Below are 15,455 nucleotides of genomic sequence, written 5' to 3'. Positions count from 1 at the left end.
CCATTCCTTCTATTGCCAAAAACAATCATCTATTGCTTTAATAATGCCCGAAGTGCTATTAAAGATTAAACTGCATTTATCTGAATTAATAGCTGTGTTTTAGTTGTAAATTCTATAATGTAACAATCATTTCTTGGTGGGGCATAGTTGCGTTTAATGCATAGTATCTCGGATAATCAGCTTCGAAGCCTTGACAAAAGAAAAAAAAGAAACCTACTTTTCATAGTGAATGAATGAACTTATCATTTGGGTAGCTTCGTTTTGAATAAATAAGGTGGAATTGATTTTGTGGGGAAAACTTGACCAGCTTATCCAAATTTCAGAAGATTGGATTCATGGATTGAACTGATTTGATTGATCTCTAATAAAATGAAATTTCAGAGTTAAGATAAACGAAAGTAAGTTGTAATCCAAATTAGTGGTATAGAATGTAGAAGATCCAAGAGCAACTACATGAGTTAGCAATTGGTGCATTAATTGAGAAGGTGAGACTACACATAAGAGGTGTCAGACAAGTGGGTGGGAACTACCAAATGAAAATAAACACATTGGTGTCATAGAGAAATGCCTGAGTTTCTGCAAGTTACTACATCATTTCATGATGGCACATTTAATGTCACATGGACATGGTAAAGTCTCATGAAAGAGGAATCATATGGAAAGGACAGGCATGCTGGGGACTGGCACGTGTTACACACATGACAAGTCAGTCATAAATTTGCCAGAATTCTTCATCACCAAGTGCTCCTACAATGCTCAGTACAAATTTGAGGTTACAACTTACAATGCCGTGTTTTTTAGTACTAGCAAGTTTAAATAATAATAAAAAAGTCATAGGGATATTTCAGCTTATAGTATGTATTCTCGTAATATAGATTTTTAGAAAACAAATACTAGGTAATCGACATCTTTCTTAATTAAGTTAACACTAACTAATTTTTATATTTTTTACTAAAAATATTGACCCCTAATTTTTCCTAATAGTATTTGTCTAATTTGGTGTGAGGAAGTAGGAATCACGACTATTTTCATTTCTAAAACTTGAATATTGAAAAATGGATAAATTAACTTATCTCTTGACCAATCCGATGACACAACATATTGTTGTCATAAAATAAAAAACATTTATAAATTTATAAACTCTTTCATTATGGTGACTTATTTTCGTTCTCCTTTTCCCCTTCTTTTGTGAGGCTCTTAGTTGTTTACTCGATATGTAAAAGAGAGGCATATGGATTCTGTAAAGTTTCAATTTCACTTTAGAGAGTAAAGTGTGATCTCTCATCATTTATTTTATAGGTGAGACCAAAAATAAATATGAGAGAGAAATCATTACTTTATCCTCTAAAGTACAAATTTAAAATTTAGAGGATCCAAATTCAAAAAGGATTTATTCACTTATTTGCATAAAGTTAATGATAGCATATAAATTTTTATAATACAAAGATATTTCTTTAACAATTAATTAATCTCTTACATGCCAACACTTAGTTCAGCTGATTCAGTAGCTATTTCTATATATAGAATCTTCAGGTTAGATCTTGCATATTAAAAAAAATAATGTAATAAAATTAGAAAGGTTAAAAATAAATAAAATCTATAGAAATTTTAATTTTGTGTCAGTCATTTCTCCTGAAAATGTCATAAGACTTTCACTTATTGTATACCATGGTGATAATTTCATGTGAAGTAATTTTACATTGCAAAGGAATCTAAGTGGGGCAAAATATCTGCTTCATGCAAGCAACAATAATTGCTTAATTTTTTCGTACACTTCAGACTCTTTTTGGATCGGTTCAATCGTGAAGCAAAAAGTGTGTACTATATCTTATCTTATCAATGCTTTCATATGCAACTATCAAACACAGAAGTTCCCCCTTAATTAATTTGTAATTGCCCACCTCTTGGGTTCATCTTGTTCTGATTAACATTCATATTTGACTCTAGAACACTATTAGAACAAAAACTTCAATTAAACAAATACTCCCTCTGTTTTATTAAATTCATTTACTATGCATAATATATAATTTATTGTAACCCAAGCAAATTCCAAGTAGTTGTGGAATCTACGTCACTACATGAGGAACATTTATTGACTTTTGAAAAATAAACCATATAGATGAAACATTCTCCTAGCATTCAAAATAATATTTATGTTAATTTGACTTGGATAACTACTCTCTTTGAATGGATAAAATCCCGAGAGATCTAAAATCCCTTCGGGACCTCGGGTCAAGTTAGGGTTGGCAATGGGTAGGGTAGAGTACCCTAATCCTACCCGCGGGTTGAAAATTTTATTAAAACTCTATTCTATCTTATTCGCGGGTTGAGAATCTTTACCCTAACTCTACCCGCATCCTAAAATTCTAAACCCTATCCTATCCGCAGAAATATCAAATTTTTTCAAAGTAAATATAAAATTTAATCATTTCGAATTTTATACATATTAATAACATAAAAAATAAAAAAACTAATGCTCTAAATTACTAAATTAACTAACTATTTTTAGTAGTTATTCACTTATTGTAAGTCATTACATAAGAGATGTTGTGGGTTCAACTCTCACTTTCTTCACTATATATCTAATTTTTATAAAATATGTGTTATATATACCCTACCTTATCCGCAGCGGGTCAGATAGCCTAGCCCTAGATCAAGTTGAATTAATCTTATTCTAAGACCCAAATACTAGCATAAAATCTCGCATTGTCCAAAATTAAAAGTCTGATGACCCTTATAAATATAAAACAATCCTTATTTCTTAAACTAACTTTTGGAATAAATTAAACTCACTTAATTTCTAATATTAGATCTAAATTAAAAATTGTAATTAGATACCCTAAGTTAGGTCCAATTAATTTTTAATATCCAGTGCATTTCACCCTAGAATACAACTACTCGAGTTTTACCAAATCAGAAATAATTTTGTTTGCTTTTTTTTTTTTAAAGTTTCTTTTTACTTTCCATTATTCCGGTTTTCCTGTCCCTACTATTTATTATTATTACACTGGAGTAAAAATTGATCCCTTCAAAAAGCTCGGGAACCAATGCACAGGCTCCTCCACATGCAAAATGGAATGCATACATGCAGATACACGACAAAGGCTTCAGAGGTTGGAAAGAACCCTACCAAAAATCATCAATAACTTTTAACTTACATCTTTCAGATTTCACAGAATAACATAAATGCTAGAGAAAACACAAGCTACATTATATTTTCTCCACACCCCCTAAATCTTTTTTCCTCTTCTCTTCCCTTCCCCAATTTTTCCATGTACCTCCAAAAGGGCAAATATGTATATATCAGTTAAGGACCACAAAAGTTTAGGCATGTCCGCCACCGTCCATTTTTACTCTTGCCTGGGATAAGGAGAGGAGCTTATGTCTGTACTGTAAAATGAGTCCTCTGGTGGACCATAGTAGTTTTCTTCTTTTTCCTCATCCCATTTGAGGACCTCTCTTATGTACTTGAATGCTTCATCGACTGTTGCTCTGTCCCTTGCCCTTGCTTGCGCCACGAAAAGTTTCTTACCCGTGAGAGATGCATAAAGGTCCTTGAATTTCATGGCAACATAGAAGTATGCTTGATGTGCAAGTGACTGGTTGTTGTGATGTGCATGGACAGGACAAAAATCATTAAACCACTCGCAACAGGCATTGAGGGACACTTTACCTATCTTGTCCTCAAAGATATCATACTTGTTTAGGACAAGGACAAATGGGGTGTCTCGGAAGCAAGGGTGCCGCACCATGGTCTCGAAAAGCTCCTTGCTTTGCATCATCTTGTTTTGGAGAAGGGTTCCACTGCCACCATTGTCTGGGGTGAGACATAATTGGTCGTAGTCGCTTAGGGAGACGCAGAAGACCACTGCCCGAACATCCTCGAACATTTCGACCCACTTGCAGCCCTCATTCATACCCTTGGCATTGACCCTTATGAGTTGGTACCTGAGACATCAAAAGACAAGTTATATACCTTTCCGGGTTTATATGCATCTTTATTTTTTATATGCATAAGTTATGTAATGTAAATTGATGCTAAAAATTTCTAGTTTGTTGCAAGAGCAAAAGCACCATGACAGAGAAAGTGACATAGTTCAAGTACACTGGAAACTTTTGCACTCATTAAAAAAACACTTTCTAAGTTCAAACAGAAATGAATATAGCTTATGTATATACTTGGTTTGAGGAGGCAACTGCGCATCCAGGTTTTCTGAATACATTTCTGGCCGCTGGCTACGGTCATCAAGTGAAAATTCCATGAAAGCTAAACCATTTCCTTGAGTGACCCCTTCTGCAGAGAGTATGTCTCTTTCGGAAGGTTCGTATTCATTGCTAGATATCTCTACAGCCTGTAAGAAACAAGAACATTATTATCTAGTTCTGTGTGAATATCATTTATTTCTCTAAAGTGGTAAATGCAAAATAACAACTTTCAAGCAAATGATACATAGCAATTAGACTGCCTACAACATCTAGAAAGCTTAATAATAAAAAAGAATGAAGATACAAAAATAGCTGATTCAAGAAAGACCATAGTCTCAAGTTTCCAGTGGTTACAAAGAAAGATCAACAGTCTGATTGGTCCTAGAAAAAAAATTAGAAAGGTATAAAATGGATTAATCAAATATGAGTAAGGTATCTGTATACAAGTCTAGCACATAATATTTGGCAGAGATATCACATTGAGATTAGCAGGTGATGTCTCTTAATTGTAAAAACTTGCCACATATTTGACCAACTGGAAAAAAAAAAAAGCAACACCTCTGCTCAGAATAACAAAAAGAACAATGAAAAATGGCAGCAACAAAAGTTGATGGGTTGGTAAAGCATATCGATTGGAATGCATGCTATTTTAACCAAATAAAAGGACATAATTTCATGGATAAGTTGTGGAGCAATACCCGGTTTAAGAAGTACTCTGCAACTTCTGGAAGAAAGTGAAGCTCATCCTTTCTTTTGAATGTTTCTTGTATCGCTGGGTCTTTCCAAACTTCTTCAACCAACGGTGCATATTCACGTGTGGCTGCAGGGAAGAATGCATCTAAATCCCCAGTGGCTATAATATCCAGGAGCCAGTCAGAGAAATGCTTCAGCCTTGGATTGAGGGAATATATGCATTCATTTGTATTGCTTGCTTCACCATTATTACCTGAATAAAGATCGTATTTATTCCTTTTTTGTATAAAATGAAATCAATCTAGGATTTGATTAAATGAAATCAAGATATAATTTTTTCAACTTGATAATAGTTGTTCATACATTGAGTTACTCTGTTTCTTATTAAATGTCTTCAGCTAGCTATCCAGTAAACATGTCAAAACTTCAATAGAAATTACCACATCATGAAATATTACCTGGTTCTGTAGTTTCACCAGGAGAACCTTGTCCACTCATTCTAGAAATAGCCTCTTCCTCAAAGCGCTCTCTTCCATCAAGCAAAATGCTAAGATATTTATACATGTTACTCTGGATCATCAGTTTAACATCTTGCAGCTCTTCGGCAGTAAATTTGTTCCCATACAAAAACTTTGCCTGCTCAGCAATTACAAGAGTACCACAAAATAAGAATCATGTCACATGAGAACGAGCAAAAAATATAACAAAAAACTACTCATGACTACTATTCTAAGCCAATATTATCTTATCAGTAATTTTACAAATATCTGAAATGATTTTGTTTAAACACTTGCATATACTAACTAGGGCCCAAAAGGGTCGCTCTTCTAATGCCATTCCAAACAACTCAGATGCTTATACCAAAGAAGTGATTCCCACGTCTAAACATTTTGCAATAGAAACCATACCTGCTTAAATATGGTGCTAGTTCCAGATCCTTGAATTCCAAGAAGCAGCAGCTTCTGAACTCTCTTCTGCTCCAGATAATTGGGAACTGTAGTATAATTACTAGTCTCATCTCTTTGCCCATGTGGCTGTCCATGGGGAAAAGGCAGAGAAAACAGGGCACAAACAAATCTTGTTGATGCCTGTTAAAGAAAAAGGAAACACCTCCATTAATATTATACATCCTTGAATGATTCCAAGATGTTTGAATCTAGAAATGTTCAGGTGAATACCTTTTCCCAAATGTTTCCTCTGATATTATTTTGTCCTTCCTCCTCATAGCGACCATCATCATAAACCCAAAAGTGTGTATCACGTGGACACTGCACATTTGCCAGCTGAAAATTCAAAAAATCAAGTTATTCTGTTTGTTTCAATAATATCATCAGGCAGATTATTCAATAAACCAGATCACTAAACAAAAAACTATAGGGTGATTCAGGAAATTTCACTATTATCCTCTTAGAATGCTTGTAATAATGTTAGTATCATCCAAAAAGATGTAGGTGCATCCATTAGTATCTTTCCTTGGTTATTATCAAAAGATATTTCATCATTTTGTCAAAATCTTCTGAGCCAAAATCAAACTAGTTGCAGCTTTAATATGTCAAACACAAATTTTGTAAACAAATATAGAAAGCTCACCTTGAGGACCCTCAGTTCAAGCTTTGTAATCTCTCGACCATTGATGTAAACCTCAGTATTTCCATTACTAGCATCCAAACTAAGTTTCCCAGTGAAATTCAAGTTTGAACTTATGATTCTGTCAGGCTTTTCACCTTCCTATTAAACAGATACGGACCAAAGTTAAAAGGCCAGTTTCTGGTAGCAAATGGAAATATAGAATTTTATAAGTTTAACCACATGAATTTTAAAATAAAAACTTTTAGTATCAAGCCAAAATTGAAACAGTAAAGTTCTCAGTAATAGAGCACAAATAATCACCTTCCCCCATAGACCAGATTCTTTGTCATACCAGTATCTACCAGGCTTCAGTTTACGTGGAGGCAAGGGACATCCAAGTAACTCTGCCATCTCATCATCCTTCAGGGGGAACCCATTGACAATCAACTGCTCCGGCCGAAGCTGATTAGCAGAACATTCTTTCTCTGCTTTCATAATTTGTTTCACTTCAAGAGGACTTAACAGTCTAGACAATACCCTTGAATGTTTACCCAATTTCAGACGCTTCGATTCATCAATTGCCTCACCAATGCATGTTACACACTTGCGCCCTTCCGGCATTGAACCCATCGCCCTGAGCACACAATTGCTGCAATACTTGGCATTACAAACTAGGCAAGACTCCTTGGTTTCCCACTTCCCTTTTCCACACCTATAACAAACTCTTATTTTCTTCTTCTTTTTCCTTTCTTTTATAACCCCAACATATTCTGGATAAACTGGCTTCACAACCTCCACCTCTTTCCTCTCAGATCTTTCAACAGTACTAAAAGTGACAACATGTGCCCTCTTCGGTTCGTTAGTGACTTGCTTAGGAGGATTGTTTGGAGGGTTATGAACTGAAGCAGGTGAAACCGAAGGCGAGGCGGAAGAAAGATCAGGGTTTTGTAAGACAGACACCACAGATTCTGAGCTTCCTGACAACCTTGGACTATGACTAGGAGAACCTGTTACTCCGGCGATTCTAGACACCGGCAGAGGGATTGGTTCAATCACCGTAGAGCCAGCTTGAGCAACCGATCTTTGTGATCCGGAGAGTGGTACAGCAGTAGGAATTGCTCTTGACTTTACATCAACAGGCTCGACTCTTGGTACCTCATATGAGACTGGTGGACCTTTATACTCCATAGCTATGGAGTAGTCAAGATTAGAGCCATCATCAGGTACAGAAGCACCAGGTGGAAGCATCTTCTTAACCAATTCCCTCCAACTCTCTCCCTTATTTTGATCCATACTTTTGCAATCTCTATTCACAACCCTTGAATTTACAAGTTCTTCTTCATGAATGATAAAGTATATATACTTATATGTCAACTTCTCTACAGAATATCAACTTCCAAAATGCTTGTAACCAAGTGGAAACCGGCACATCAAAGAATAGGGATGCACCTAGAAACAGAAAAACCTTGAATAAATTTCTTTTTCTTTTTTTGAATTAGAATAAGAATACCATATAGAAGAGGCTTGCATAGTTGAATCAGTCAGTTATCAACCAGCCGTCATCAAACGTTGAAACTTTAAAAAGCCTTCATAGTTGAATGCATTCCTTCATATATTTATTTATTTTCAAAAGAAAAATGGAATGAGAGAAAAGTAAACCAAACCCAACTAAACCAAAATCAAAATGAGATGAGACTAAATTCAAGTCACGTTATCCAACTAAAAACAGCACAGAAAACACATGAAAAAAAAAAACTAGATGCAGTCAAAACCAGGTAGACAAACGTTAAGTTATATCCTTTTTAAAACTAAAAAGAACAAAAAAAAAAAATCAATTTTTGCAACTTGTAAAACATGAAGAAGCAAGAATAGTCCTAAATATTGCTCCTGAGTGTTGAAAATCTCATTAGTCAAACCAGTTGCTAATAAATTATACCCCCAGAAAAAAAAAGACCCGAACGGTAGAATTTTCAGCTAAGAATAATTACATAGAGAACCCCCCAAAACAACAAATCTTAATTAAATAAAACAAAATAGACATCACTTTCAACTTTATGGTGAGAGAAAGGAGGTGGAGAGGGTGGGAGGGAAAGGTTTAGAGAGAGAAAGGAAGGTAAAAGGGAGTGAGGGAGTGAGTGAGTGTGAGAATGAATGTACCTGAGAAAAAGGAGACAGAATGAAAGCGAATCTGATCTTTTAAAATTACAAGGTGGTGTTGCCTTTTGAGTTTGGAAAGAAGAAGCAAAAGAACAAATGTTTCTCGAAAACCCACCACCATAAAACCATTGATGTTGCAAAGAAGAAGAAGGAGAAGAAGGAGAGAGTGAAAGTGAAAGTGAAAGGTGAAAAATATAATCAATGGAAGGAGTAAAGAGAGGAAAAGAGAGAGAAAGTGGGTTTTAGGTGATGGGTCCCACTAAGCTCCCCATTGCTATATGGTGCTTGAACTCACACTCAACTCAACTCGACTCAACTCAACTCGTTGTTGTGTTGACCGTTGAGCTTCTTCTTCGTTTTGGGTCTGGTTCTGTGATTGTGAGAATGGTGTAGTTTTGTGTTATGCTGTGATGTGTTTGATGAAATGTCGAAGAGAAAGAAAGTAGAAAAATAGTGGGGAGAAGCAACAACAACATTCGCCACGCGCCCACTCTCCATTATTACAATTGATTCTTATTATTATCTTTTTAAGCTTAATTGCGCTTTCTACTTTCTACTTTCTACTTTTTATTTTATATTATTACCATTTTTCCCGTGCTTATCCTATTCCTATTTCTATTATTATTATTATTATTATTATTAAAAATATTTGGCAAAAATAATAATTAATAAAAAATAGTCAAAATTCGATTTATTAATATTAATAAGATAAATTTTGATTTTTTTAGTTTCTTTAATATTATCATATTATATTTTTTTAATTTATTTTCAATTTGCTAAGTGAAATATTAATTTATTACAAATAAAAATTTTATTTAAAAATTTGTATTGACTAATAAATTATTATATACACATAATAAAATTTAAATTCTTAATATTTATTTAAATAAACGAATAAAATCATCATTCAATTAATTTAAATTGAATTTACTATTATTATTATTATTATTAATTCCTTAAATCTAGTACTTAATCTATGTCTTTAAACAAAATCTAGCAGTAAATTTTTACGGTCTTATTAATCGTTATAAGATTTTTTTAAAAATATATTATAAGAAATTCCTTTGAATAAATTTATTTTAGTAATGTATTGTAACAGTAAAATCTTCTTATTTTATTTTTTTTTACTAATATCTTTAAGAAACTTTTTTGTTTAATTTTAATTTTTTATTAGCATAAAGTTTATGTAAGTTAGTATTCATTATCCGGTTTCTAATAAAAATAGAATATGACTATAGTTTCTACAAAAATATAAAGTTATTTATTAATTACTTGTGAGGATAATCTTATCAAGCTTAAAATATCAAAGTCGTGTTCTAGTACAAGAAATCATCTACTAAATATGCTAATCGTATATTGTATATATTAAATTACTCTTCCATCATCTTAGTTCAGGATAATAATAAAGAAGTCTTGTGACCCACAAATTTAACTTAATAAAATACATAAATTCAATTACAATTTTAGTTTTTATTATTTTACTTTTATCTTATCTTTAGTTGTTCTTATCTTATCTTTATTTACTTTTATCTTTCATAAGACAATACTTTATATATATTTAATTTTATCCTCATAGTTTACAACACACTTCAGTACAATTCAATCAATCAACAATCAATAAAAATTTATTTCTTTATTTTTTTCTATTCTTTCATAATTTTATCAGTATTTAAACGTAAATATAACAACGTGCTTGAATTTCAATTGTATGTAAGTAAATTTATAGAATAATACTTGTTTTTAGATAAAGGTAGTAATTTATAGTTTGTATAGCTCAAAATAACATATTTTAATAAAATGTTAATTCTACCTTATATATAAAAGAAAAAATAATTTTGCCATTGTAATAAAGAAACTTAATTTAAAAATTAGATTTAGCTAAAATTTAATGGATTTTAAATATCAGTCATTTAAAACTACAATAGTGCAATGTGAAATTCTAGAACCTTTGTTTTGCGTAGATAATTCTATAGCCCTTTGAAATCATGGCAGTAAATATATATTACTTTTGGAAACTAACAAAAAAAAGGTTAACATAGTTTTTTGCAAAAGAAATAAACTACATCTTACATTAATTATATATATATATATTAGACAACGCGGATTCTATTTAGAAAATTTAAAATAAAAGTTATTTTTACAGTTAAGATTTAAGAAATAAGGATTTGGCTTTAAATTTAATTGCAATCAGACACCAAAAAAAAATTTAACTGCAATCATGCATACTCTAACAAAAGCGAAACATGATTATTTGATCACATAATGACCTTGTTTGGCGTGGGATTTAAACTTTTCCTCAAACTTTTTCGAGTTAACTAATTAAGTATCTGATATCTTTAAGAAATAACTACAAATTTCTCACAGAATAAAGTTGGCTTATGGGAAAAAAAATCTTAGCTTATTATTATACATATTGAATAAAGTAGGTGTTATATATATATATATATTTTTTGGTGACTTCTTTTTTCAAAGGTCCAACACAAAGACTTTCCAAGAGGAATAAAGTAGGTTTGATTACCCTTTTTTAGTTACTACCTATAATTTAATGGCTTTTTTATTGAAATAAATAAATAAATAATATTATTTTCTTAAATACGCACCCCTAAAAATTGTTATCTAAATGCGTAGCATTATGTCTCGACTACCACCTATAAATTGGGTTTAGCCATTATTTTATGGTTGCCACCCACAAAATGTATGAGCTGACAAGGGAAGCGTTGACGACCATTTTAATCCTGCTATCCGCGAAATGAAAAACTGCACATCAGATAATTTAATTTTAAAGTTGCGAGGTGACATGATAAACATATGGGGTAACTTATAAATACTCATTAACTGTTCAATTATTCTCCACTACTAGTATATGATCCGTGCATACGCGCGGACTGCTTTATAATGAAGATCATACCTCCTTGGTCATGAGCTTCCTAGTATTATAACTCTTAATGCTACACTATCGAAATTATTTGGTTCAATAATTACAACTCACAGGTTTGACAACCGAGATAGGGCTTTAGCTTATTAGTTTTCATCTTCACAGCAAGGCATAAACATATAAACGGAAATACACATAATTGCATTAACTACCTATCTTTGACATGTAAACTTCTTTCATATTACTCTTTATGTATCTGGCAAGGGTAGTCGGTCAATCCAAGCAAGCCTCAGCAATGCAACCGATCATAATGCTATGGCGCTCCAGTATATCTTCTGAATGCTCTTATCCAGTTCCTGAATTATGTCTTACACAACTCTTTAATGGAGAATTTAAGGCACACTCAATCTTCAAGGAGAATTGGCCTCTGTTAATATTAAATCTCAGCAAAAATCAGTTCATAAGTATGAAACTAACAATGATAGGCTATCCAGAAATTGAAAATAAGACATCATTGAATAATATATTACCAAAAAAGAAGATCCACGTCCATACCATGACACCAATATATGCTTAAAAATATAAAATGTTGAAAACAAAAAAAATCATTTTAATACTAACAAAACAAATGATACCTAAACATCAACATATAATTTTTTAATATGGACCAATTCGTGGGTGTCCTCCCCTTAAATGGTCATTTCTTGGGCGCCTCTCACGTAATGGCACTATGGATCAATTCGTGAGCGCGTGGTTTAAAGTGGAGGCTAAACTCATTTTGTGGGTGGTGGTCTAGAAATGATGCTGCACATTTAGGTAACAATTTTTAGGGGTGCGCGTTTAGAAAATTAATGTTTTATGTTTATTTATTTCAATAAAAAAGCCTACTTTAATTAGGACTAAACTTAAATCAATTAATTTCAGATGCATTATTAATTCCGTTTTTCAGATTAAAGGGGAAAAAACCACCTGCGGATAAGGCCTACGTGCAAATTGATCTAAGCATCTTGATCAAATCAAATGATTTTTTTTAGCAGATTTTGATTTAAGCAAATAATCAAATCAAATTGATCTAAGCAACCATGCTAATAATAGTAAATAAGAGTTTCTTAGGTGTTTTAAGAGTAAAAGTTTTGTTCTATTTCATTTATGTGATGACACATCGTTAATATTGGAAAGAGGAAGATATTAATTTAAAGATGAGTTCTTAAAATTTTGAAATTTAAGTTTGAACAATAAAAAAGACCAATATTATTAATATATCACAACATAAATAAAACATAGGAAAAGCTCTTGTTTACTAAGGTCATAAAAAAATTTCTTTTGCCATGCTTATATTTGTAGTTAAAAGGACAGGTTGTGTTACATGTTTTGTTTAGCTTGTCTTATGTTTAGTTTACTAATTTTAATACCATAGTAGTACTAAGTACAAGTGTTTTGAAAATGTTAGATAAAAATGTGTAATAATATCATGTGAATGATGTGATGATATGGAGGTATTTTTTAATTTTAACTCTTCATGTTTAATATTTTGTTCATGTGTTTTTTATATATCATATACAAAATTACATATTAACACCCCCTTTTAATTTCTTTTATGGCATAGTCTCACCATATTTATCTAAGAGGTCGCGAGTTTGAGTCTTCCTATCTTTGATAAAAACAAAAATATAACAAATAAATTTACATCTATTATTGATAAAAAAATAATCTAGATAACACTTTCAAAACAAAATTTCAATGACTGCATAAATATATACACTACAAAATTATATAAATTGGCATAAAATTAAACATATATTATCAGAAAAATAAACAATAAATATTATTATAATATCTTTCTTTTTATCTAACGTTTTCACTTTAGGATTTGTTTGGATGTAAAATAGAAAATGAATGGAAAAAAAATGGATGAAAAGAAAATGGAGAAAAGAAAATAGAAGAAAAAGTTAATTTTTTTGTATTGTTTGGATGAGGAGAAAATAAAAAGAAAGAAAGTAGAAAAAAAATGTTCTCTTATTTAAATGGAAAAAAAAATAAGAAAAAAGAAAATCATGCCTAAATGAAATTACATTAATATCCTTATTTATATTATATAAAAATTATAATATATTAATATAATATAAAGGGTAAATTTGTAATATTATACTTACTTACAAATTTTCTTCAGTTTTCTTCGCATAAGTGAAGTGAAAACTTAAACATGAGTCCCACGTCTATTTTTTTCCTTTCCATCCAATTTCCTTTCACATCCAATCAAAGGAAAACTAAGTTTTCCATTCATTTTCATTCTCTCTATTTTCTTTTGTTCCAAACAGAGTGTTAATATCATGGACTCATAAGTGAGTGAATGCAAAAAATTACAGCAACATATCCACAGGAGAATTTTAGAATGGTATTGATGCTATTTCTACAATTTTAGGCACTTTTCTTATTAGGAAAGTTGCAACTTTTTTTTTTTTGGCACGAATCAATATTTTTTTCCTCGTGTGTTGTTCTGCTAATTGACTAATTCAATTTCACTAGAGTAATTTTTTTATTCATATCATAAGCACGGGTTGGTGCACTAGTTGTTATGATTTTTGGTCTTTATTTATTTAGAGATTTTGCAATAGTATATGCAATAATTGTTATGTAATGTCCAGTTTCACAATTTCTAAAATATCCTTTTTATCACTACGACCCAATAAACAACTATGTGCCAATAATTTATGAGGTTTCTTTTTTAGGTTCAACTGTTAAAGGTACGATTCATTTATTAGAGACAAGAAAGAAAGAAAAAAATGAAATTTCTAAGAAGATGTGGAAAAAAAAAACTTATAAAAACAATCTAAGTCAGAGAAAAAGATTAAATATAGATATTGGAAAAAAATCCTAATGGTAAGAGCTATGGAAATGAAAAACTACTAAAAATGGAGAACCCCATAATAATAATAATAATAATAAATAAATAAATAAATAATTTTAAGTTACATAACAAAGATGATAGGAATAAATGTGAAGATATATGGTGGTATATATTTATTGCATAGGAATTTTGAAAGTTAATAATAGAGATAGTAAAAGCAAGTCTAAAAAATTATTTTGGTACTTAAGAAGAAGTTAAAAAAAAATGACTTATCTCATAATAAAAATCTTTTTATTATTTTTCTCTTAAAATAAGTACTTTTAGAACTAAAAAATCAAACACAAAATAACTTATTTATAAACTACTTTTAATATAAGCATTTATTGTTTAAGTTATTTCTTCAAAAGTAACCTAATTAAGTTGTTTATCCAAACTAGACAGTATCCTATTAGATAGAGAATTATTCAAGTGAATTTTAAATAATTATATAGATATAGATTATAAAAACACAAAGGTATTTACATTATTTTTTAAAAAATCTTAATAAATATATAAAATGATTTCATTTATTTTTAATACAAAAATACAAAGGCGTATCCTTTGATTTTTATCTCCAACATCTACATTAATTTAAAACACAAATATATTTTATTATATTAACATTTATTTTTTTTATATAATTTAAAGTAATAAATTTATGGAAAAGTATAGGGTACCAACATATTATCTGCCAACTTATTGCCAACAATAATTAATTATTATATTTTAAATACATATATAAAGAGACACATGCAGAAAATATATCTATAAAGATACTTTTATTAAATACAACTATAAAAAAAACATTTTTATTAGACACATCCATGAAGACACTTCTATAAATAAAAGTTGACAGATATGCGTTAATAACGTAGCGAAACCGAATTTATTTTTATTTTATAATTGTTACTTTGTAAGATATTTATCCTTCCAAATTCAAAAAATACACATGGCAAGAAATAAGAGGTTTTCCAACATGTTAGAGGATCTAGTGGGGACAACACCTCCATCAAATATTATCCTATCAAATATTAATGTTAAGAATCTTGTGGCTGCAAAAGCAATGCC

The 15,455-nt window shown here is 30.9% G+C and overlaps 1 protein-coding gene across 1 annotated transcript; it reads right to left on the bottom strand.

Annotated features, from left to right (window-relative positions):
* Positions 1 to 3,106: 3,106 nt before the first annotated feature.
* XLG3 (extra-large GTP-binding protein 3) lies at positions 3,107 to 9,140 on the bottom strand. The gene is made up of 9 exons (XM_016345702.3): positions 8,626 to 9,140; positions 6,790 to 7,917; positions 6,490 to 6,627; positions 6,078 to 6,182; positions 5,808 to 5,987; positions 5,358 to 5,535; positions 4,905 to 5,152; positions 4,180 to 4,352; positions 3,107 to 3,948 (listed from the first exon to the last, which is right to left on the bottom strand). Exons 2-9 carry the CDS (start codon positions 7,759 to 7,761, stop codon positions 3,351 to 3,353), a joined length of 2,592 nt encoding a protein of 863 aa, XP_016201188.1. The 5' UTR covers positions 7,762 to 7,917; positions 8,626 to 9,140; the 3' UTR covers positions 3,107 to 3,350.
* Between the last annotated feature and the right edge of the window lie 6,315 nt (positions 9,141 to 15,455).

The sequence above is a fragment of the Arachis ipaensis genome, chromosome B5 (genome assembly GCF_059453495.1).
Source record: "Arachis ipaensis isolate K30076 ecotype BB chromosome B5, ASM5945349v1, whole genome shotgun sequence".
In the NCBI taxonomy this organism is placed as follows: domain Eukaryota; kingdom Viridiplantae; phylum Streptophyta; class Magnoliopsida; order Fabales; family Fabaceae; genus Arachis; species Arachis ipaensis.
This window is presented reverse-complemented; position numbering and strand designations above follow the sequence as displayed.